Below are 8,547 nucleotides of genomic sequence, written 5' to 3' on the forward strand. Positions count from 1 at the left end.
TACTACTACTGATAATAATAATAATAATAATAATAATAATACTAATAATACTGCTAATACTGCTAATAATAATACTAATAATACTGCTAATAATACTGCTAATAATACTAATAAAATAATTAAAGTAATTATAATAATAATAATAATAATAATAATACCAATACTACTACTAATAATGATAATAATACCAATACTAATACTACTACTACTACTACTACTACTAATAATAATAATAATAATAATAAAAACAAATAATAATAAAAATAAATAATGATAATAACCGGCTTTATGTATATCCATTCAATATGTATTTCTTTGCACTATTTCTATTTGTTTACAATTGACAGAAACACTTACATTGTATGATGTTGGTCATTGTTGCTTTTTATATACACACAACTATTTCTTTACCTTTACTTGTATGTATATAATAGTTCTATATATGTTTTTACTTACGTCTGTTCAGCTTTGTTTTTCCTTGTTTTTAATGTCTATTTCTAACTCAGTTTCTACTTAAACAGCGTGTTACATTGAGATCAGTCAAATTTTCTTGTAATCACACTTGGCCAATAAAAGTGATTCTGAGTCTGATTATTAATTATGAGTTTAACTGCTGAACACGAGACATCTCCCGCTTCAGTGAAAAGTCTGTTCTCAATGTATGCACACTGAAAGTTACAAGTTTTTATATCACACAAGTCAAAACAGTCTTCTAATGTCAAACTCTGTCACACATTCATCATTCTACTACAACATCCAAGTAAAGTAATAAGCAAAACACATTTCTGAGAGTGAATGCACATGCAAATCATTAAATAATAAATATCCATAACAAAAAGCCAAATATCAGATAGCAAATAACCAAAGGCGCTCATTATAATCTGTGTATAATATATACAGTGGTAGAATAATAGTCCACACATTAAATACAGCTTCATACTTTGTTTAATTTGAAGATGTAGGTCAGAATCTCACCACTAGATGTCACAATTTCCTAATTTCCTACGGTCTTTCTTCACTGAATGCAGCATTTGTTATTTGATGTGTGTGATGCTGTGCGCCTGTGAGCCAAATCTGAGGAACTAATCACAAAGTACAGCTGGGAATGTCATTATTTTCAAGTATTTGCTCATAAATAATACTTAAAAACTAATAAAAAAGGATAAAGTTTGGTGCCTTGATGAAGTAATTATATTACAACCCACCCTGGGAATGTGTGACCCACATATGATGGCAGTCCATCCAGTTGTTGTGGAGACACTCAAAACAACAAATGTGAACCTCATGGAGGCGCTAGAGGAAGAGCCAGAAGATCATTAAAAGTCTTTAGGATTTCTTGTCTGTGAACCATGAACGTGTGAACAAAATAGTTTGTACTTCACAAGGTAAGTGAACATTTTAAACCTGCTGGGTCACTAAAGGCAGCAGGGTTCATGCTGTAGGTAACAGGAGTATCTGTGCAAAACTGAACCCCTGGTTGATCTGATAGTTACCAAAGTGGACCTCAATGACTCAAACTCAATGAAATCAGTCATCAGGTCAAATTCCAACTGATTAAATACTTTTGAAATACACAGAAACGTCTTATTGATATCATACAACCACAGAAGTGTCAGTGTCTCATTTGTCAGCTGAAACTGTGCCCTGTGTTTTATTGTTAGTTTGTTTTATGAACAGATACCAGTGTCCAGTGCATTACTAGTGATAATATTACTTTCCCCAGTAATTAATAATGTAACTAACTACTAGTACATTTCAGTAATAATATCGGTAACAACCTCACTTTTGTTGTCACCCCTCTACTGATTTGAAATCCAATCACATCCTAGCAAGATGAAAGCTCTTACATTCAGCAGCTGGAAATATTCGCATTACTTTGATTTTAACAAACAAAACTGGATTTTAATCTTCGTAAATCTGAATTTTGTGGAGAAAGGACAGTTACAAATGTTGTGGGGAGTAGTAATATAGTAATATAACTTGTACTTGAGTAATAAGTAACTAATTACTGTAGGGAGTAATGTGTAAAGTAATAATATTTTTTAAAAGAGTAATTAGTAATAAATAAATAAAAATAAGATGTAATTAAAAGGGAAAGGAAGATATTTTTAATGTGGGCAAAGCATTATTGGATCAGGCACTAAATATTGTTAAAAAAAAATCCTTCTCCCAGGCAGAAATAAGCTGTGAAATGTATCAGGTGTTAAAACAAGCTGACAGGGAGGCCAAAATATCCCCCATAAAGCGGGCTGTGGTTCATGGTAAGAGGATGTGTGAGGGTCTGACTGTCTGTCAGGCACTTAAAAAGGGGTTTTGATCATAGGAAAATAGGCTCAGATAGAATTACTTAGACAGCGTACAAATCCTCTCCTGGAGACTACCTACTGTTAATGTGTAAAGAATACTACAATGTGAAACTCTATCCCCAAAAAAAGTCTCAATTTCATATTAAGGAATAATTAAAAAAAGTAAAAACATGAGAAATTAGTCTTTTTTTCCCCCGCAGTTTTGGTCGGTCTGATTTATTCCAAGATCCCTGTATTACAGCAGTATCTTCAGGTTCAACAAACATTCAATGTTTAGTGGTAGATCATTCAGATGTCAATCAAACATTATTCATTATTCCTGCCAGGACTTCCATACCACAAATAAAGCTGACAGAAAAACTATTTTACTTGAATTCCATGTTATAATTGTATCGTATGTCCTAAAAATCAGAAGCAGTAAAATATCATCCACAAACCATTCACAGTGATAGTGCAACGCATCATAAAACAAGTTTAAAAAAATCTCATTCAAATAAAAACATCACAAAAGTGTTAGTGTGTTGATAAAACAATAACGTCAACTCCACGTCAGATTGATTCCTAAGCAGTGCAAAGACAAGCTCCGTCTTCTCAGGCTTTCCCACACGGAAGAAGAAGAAGCACTTTGATGCGAGGCTCTTGTGCAGAAAAGCTTTGTTTAGTTGTTGAAACGACACGCTGAGTCCATGGCGAGCTGAATGCTGCAGAGTGAAACGACAGAATACAACTGGCTTCAGTATCAAATAACAAAATATAACTTTTATTATTAAATGATTAACTGTCACAGGGGACAGTGCCGTGGAGTTTAACTGGGACTATACTGATACAGTGTGCAACGTCTGAACTAGCGTATACAGTTCCAGTAAACAGTGAAATACTCTTTACAGTTTGTATAATCTGCGAGGAATTAGTTTTATTTGTTAAGATAATATTAAATAATGTGTCTGAGAGCTGCTGAACTTAAAACAATGTAATTATTTTGAGTTTAATACAAAGCTTTTTGATTATTTAATGGTCTAAATACAATTTTAGAGGCTTTGCGACTATCAGTAAGATTCTGAGTAAAACTTTATATTTGTCATACAAGTGTCTTCACTAGGTTTTGGTTTTGTACTGTATATATTTAGCTTTGTAGTTCAGATTTTATGGGGTTATTTTTGTCACCATCTATCTGTAACTGTGCCTTCCTCTTTTGTTTTGTATAGATGTTCTCCTTAATAGTTTATTCATTAAGCAGCTGTTTAGTGCTTCTGTTACATACTATTTCTAGCTGCGGATTAATATGCACTAGTGGGTATTTCTCATAGCAAGATGGTGTATAGTTGTTCATTGGGTATAATGGTTTATTTATCCATGTTTGTTATAATAAAGGAATATGTCACCCAGTACAAAAGTGTCGCTCACTAGATATATCAGACTTTAAATATACAGACAGAACTTGTTTGTGGGATCCAATCACTGTTGGTTTTGATCTTTTTATGGGATTTATTATCAATAAGAATAATACCAGACTCACCTTTTAGGGACATTTTACTTAAACCAACTTAAAACTGTAGATAGCTTCAATAGATCAAACCAAATATATAAAAGACTGAAGTCATGAGAAACTGAAAGTAGAGACACATAATACTACTTCTTACCTCCTACAATTACCAGTAAATAAGAATCATAAAACTACAAAGACAACAGAAATGGGAAGACATAAAAACAAATGTGGTTTATATAGTGGGAAGTAGACCGTACCTCTCTGCAGTGTATCCTCTCTCACACAGGTTCACCAGAGCGTACAGATGTCTCAGAGCATATTCATACTGAAACACAAGAGGATATCACATGTGTCAGAAATGTCCCCACACTCCCCACATGACCAAAGTTTGTTTCCCCACTGCTGTATTTGTGGAGCCCGAAATGTCAAACACTTCCAGAGAAAAGGGATTTTTTTTAATGACTGAACCCTATACAGCTGCATGAAAGTACCCAGGAAAACAATCAAGTTACATGAAGGATTTCTTATTCAGCAGGCTGACAAGTATTAGCTTTGGGCTTAGAGGTAAGATACAAAAAAAAAAAACACGATCATCCAGCGTCACAATGGGTCTCATGCAAGAACATTTTTGTTGCTGGCAGACAGATTTGTTGTTGTGCCACCTCTGTGTTTATTTAATTTATTAGTTTTATTTCTACTTTTATGTTCTTTGTAATGCTTTTTAATGCTATTTTATTGTAATTTTATTTGATTCTGTTTTATTTTGCTGTTGTAAAGCACTTTAACTATGTTTTAAAAGTTGCTATACAAATAAAATGCATTATTATTATTATTATCTAATTTTCTCATATTTAAAGAACTAAATTAGTGAGTAATGAATATATTTGCCTTGCTCCACACGACTTGTTTGTTGTTACCAGTTCTAGTAAAAAACATTTTGAAAAAAAAAAAAAAGCCCAATGTGTAAAATACTTATGTTTGGAATATGGTTTTCATAAAGTCAAGATGTATGAATTAATGCTTATTCTGCACTTTCTGCTTACTGTCAGTGGATTAGAGTCAGCTGAATGCAAAAAGGCAAATGAATGTAGGTCTAATACCTACTGATGAACAGCATGTGAAACAGATCTGGTCGTTTCCTCTTTTGTGGCAGAACCAGAGTCTTGACATGTGAGTGAGTTTCAACCATTAACTACAGATGAATCCTGCCAAACTGTGACTAATCAACCATCACGTAAAAAAAAAATAAAACGGGTCTGAACGTGCGGAAATGATACTTCGGTGCAGCTCTACCTCGGTTTTGTGCCAGTTGAAGCAGTTGTGTTTGTAGTGGTTGACTGCAGCCTTGTAGCACTGGTACTGGGAGAGGTCGGCTCTGTCGTTGAGAACCTCCTCGGCCTTCAGCTTATTGCCGGTCACCTTCTCAACCACTTGGCGCATATTGTCAGCCAGCATCTCCCTGATCTGAACACACACACACACACACACACACACACACACACTTTAACACACTGAAAACTCTAGCGTGGGAACTGTTACGGTAAAAATTAAATCTTCCCGTTAAATGTGATTCGCATGGCGTGCTTGAAAAGGTCTTTTTACAGATGAACTGAAACATACGACAGCCAAAGGAGCAGAGGGTCAGTGTTTACCTTCAGGTGGGTGTTGATCTCCATCAGCAACCCTCTTGCAAGTCTGATATCATTGGAGGACATCATCTTCCTCTTGAGGATGGCCAGAGGAACGTCGGGGCTCGGGGTCAGATCCGGGTTTGTTATTGGCGTCAGGGTCATTGGAGGAGCGGATTGGCTGTTTGCCTTTCGGCTACCCTGAAACGCCATAACCTTCATGTGGGCCAGAGTCTGTATAGAAAGCCAGAAACTTCAGGTAAGTGTCAAAATAAGGGCAGGAAACAAACACTTCTCTCTCCCTTACAGTTCCCCTCCACAACAGTGAGTCCACTGACAGTCATCTAGACTTCAAATAAAACAGTAATCCTCAGCACAATCTAACATTTTCCCTCCTCAGCAGTGTTCATTCATTCTCTCACCTTGTTTCCGAACTGCTGGACATGGCTGGTGTTTGTGTGGCTCTTCACGATCTTAAACTGCTTCAGCAAAGTTTCTTTGGTCAGGTCCTCCTGGGAAACACAATGTGAGACAAAAAAAAAATCCCGTCACAAACAGGACCATTTCATAAAATAGGCAACTACATTACACAGTGTGTTTAGTTCTTATTTGTATTACTTTCTGTTAGGTTTCTGCTCTGGGATGCGTATATATTGTAGGACCACAGGTGCTGTCACTGCTTATGCAAATAACCAGGTTGTTATTCTGCTGGTAAAAGCAAACCACTGTTTCTGCTGTTGGAAACGTTTACCACTTCCTTTTCCTGTCCCTGCCTTTTTGATAGCAGGTGTGTTTGGAACAGTGAATAAACCTTTAATGGACATATAGTCTCAGTTGCTATTGTATTATTTAATATCAGTTGGCAACAGAGTGGTAAAACTACCATTTAACTGTATGAAATCTAACGAATGGCAAAAATCTCTGAAGGAAATTGAATTGCTGCTGAAACTGCTTACTTTAAGAATCTAAAATGTGTTTAATTAATATGTCAATGTTCTGAAGTTTCTTCACACTTATTGCCCTAAGAAAAGTTATATTTTTTAAGCTTTTCATGAAAGAAATGATTGATTTATGGTCTGCATTTTTCCAACAATAGCCATTCAATGTGTTGCTGCTAGGTAACATTATAAAGGACTGAAAAAGTGGCTAAACATTTGGTAGCTTTTATTGTGAAGTCCAAATACATTGCATTTGTCACAACAGTTAGCACTGAAATCTCAAAGATTACAAAGATTATTTAGGAATGTCAAGATACCAGAAATGTATTAGTTGATACCAAAACCAGTAGAGTCCACAATTCTCATTTAATATTCACTATCTGCTGATACTGAGTCCTGATCCAAAAGCTCTGTGTTGCAATAAGAAAAAGAAAAACTCTGCATCCAAGCTGTTCCCTTATGTTTTATTTTGCTTTATTAAATAACAAAGCAGGCTATAAAGTCGCCTAACAAAACACTCTTTGTAATCTTTTTTGATCATTATTTTAGAATACTTGTATATGCTGCTGCGTCAGATCCGGAAGAATTACAAACTACAGTCCTCTAGAAAAACAAGTACCAGGCATCGACTTGGTACCGAAGTATCGGTTTTTGTGACGTCCCTAATGTAATTACATTTAATTTAACATTAATCTAAAAGATTTATCATTTAAATAAAACTTTCATAAGACTTTTTTTCTGTTAATCAAATACAACAGGGGAAACATCACCCACCACATCGGAGTCCTCCATCCAGTTCACACTGTACCAGTCTCCCAGGTATGTGTCCCTCTTCTCGTCATAGTAGCAGGCGTAAGAGGACTCGTGAGAGTTTGCTGCTGTGGTGGCGTACACTGAAAAACACACAGAGACATTCTCAAATTATGCTGTTTAACAGTTTGCTAGAGTAATTTTCCAGTTGACAAACATAAACATGACTCGCATGAACACATGAAGCTCTAAAGGACAGTTTGTGAACTCAAGCAGAGGTTAAAGGATGAATGTGTTCCAGGAGAAAAAAAAGACTGCTGCTTCACATTTTCACTCATCACGGTCATTTAGACCACAGAGGGAAGTGTGTAAAAACTGTCTCTGGTTTAATACAATAAAACCAGAACCTTCCATGTCCTGTGCCGGTCCTGTTATGTTTATCACATGAGGCCAAGCACATGACAGAGTGGCTGGCCTCAATGCTGCCATAATGCTGACCCAAGTGTTTGACCAGACACAACAAAAGGTTTTAGTTTACGACTATAAGTCGTAAACTAAAGTCCACATACTGCAAACTAGTCTGGACACGACAAAGGACCTAAAGAACTGAGCTTAAAGCTTAAAAAACAAAAACAACCTATAACTTATTAAAGAGATCACATGAGCTTATACGGGTGATTCTTGGCAGGGTTTTGTTTTCTACCTCAAATGTAGCTGAAGTCTAATGGTCACAAGGAAAAAGTCATGTTGTCGAGGGTTTAAATACTCATCGACTGACACTTTCTATTGATCGCTGCAGCTTCATTATCTCTTGGTTTTACTGGGAAGCCACCCTGCTGAGGTAAAGTTCAGCTCACCATCAATGTCAGCAGGCAGTTTGTTCATCATTGACCCGGACTCACATGCCTCGATGTAGAACACCATCTGTGGAAGTGAAACAAGCTTTATGATCGGATCTTCCGGCACATCATCAGCTTTGGATTGGATCTCATCACCAGCATACTATAGGGCATGCACACACATATAGGCCTAAAATAACAACAACAACACACCAGCATGTTGCTACGTACCTTTTTGTATTTCTTGTTTTCATGCATGTATTTAATAGTTTCTTGGAGGTCTTCGACATGGAGCTGCAGAGAAAGAAAGCAAGGACAAAAATGATCAAATGACTGTCCAACTGACCTGCTCTAAATGCCACTAACATGCTAATTACATTACATTTTTACTTATTCTATTCTTGTATTGTATATATAATCTATGTTCTTATTATATTTAATTGTAAAGTAATTTATTTTGTTCTATTTGTTATTGTTTTACTACTTTCTGTGCTGCTGTGTCCAATTTATGCATCTTATTGAACACAAGTACTAAAAAAAAATTCAAAACATACCCATAATGTCTCAAACACTCTGTGGCTCTTGATCTTTGCTTTATGT

General features: G+C 35.7%; 1 protein-coding gene across 1 annotated transcript in view; it reads right to left on the reverse strand.

The window, feature by feature from the left end:
- Positions 1 to 2,488: 2,488 nt before the first annotated feature.
- lgmn (legumain) overlaps positions 2,489 to 8,547 on the reverse strand; it is a 10,290-nt gene continuing 4,231 nt past the window's right edge. The window contains exons 7-14 of the mRNA XM_035673495.1: positions 8,179 to 8,241; positions 7,966 to 8,032; positions 7,133 to 7,251; positions 5,843 to 5,932; positions 5,445 to 5,654; positions 5,086 to 5,256; positions 4,050 to 4,117; positions 2,489 to 3,007 (exon numbers count right to left, since the gene is read on the reverse strand). Coding sequence (XP_035529388.1) covers positions 2,965 to 3,007; positions 4,050 to 4,117; positions 5,086 to 5,256; positions 5,445 to 5,654; positions 5,843 to 5,932; positions 7,133 to 7,251; positions 7,966 to 8,032; positions 8,179 to 8,241 — 831 coding nt within the window. The 3' untranslated portion in view covers positions 2,489 to 2,964. The remainder of the gene's footprint in view (positions 3,008 to 4,049; positions 4,118 to 5,085; positions 5,257 to 5,444; positions 5,655 to 5,842; positions 5,933 to 7,132; positions 7,252 to 7,965; positions 8,033 to 8,178; positions 8,242 to 8,547) is intronic.

This window comes from Morone saxatilis, unplaced genomic scaffold, assembly GCF_004916995.1.
Source record: "Morone saxatilis isolate NCDOM2014 unplaced genomic scaffold, NCSU_SB_2.0 Contig3, whole genome shotgun sequence".
NCBI lineage: Eukaryota > Metazoa > Chordata > Actinopteri > Moronidae > Morone > Morone saxatilis.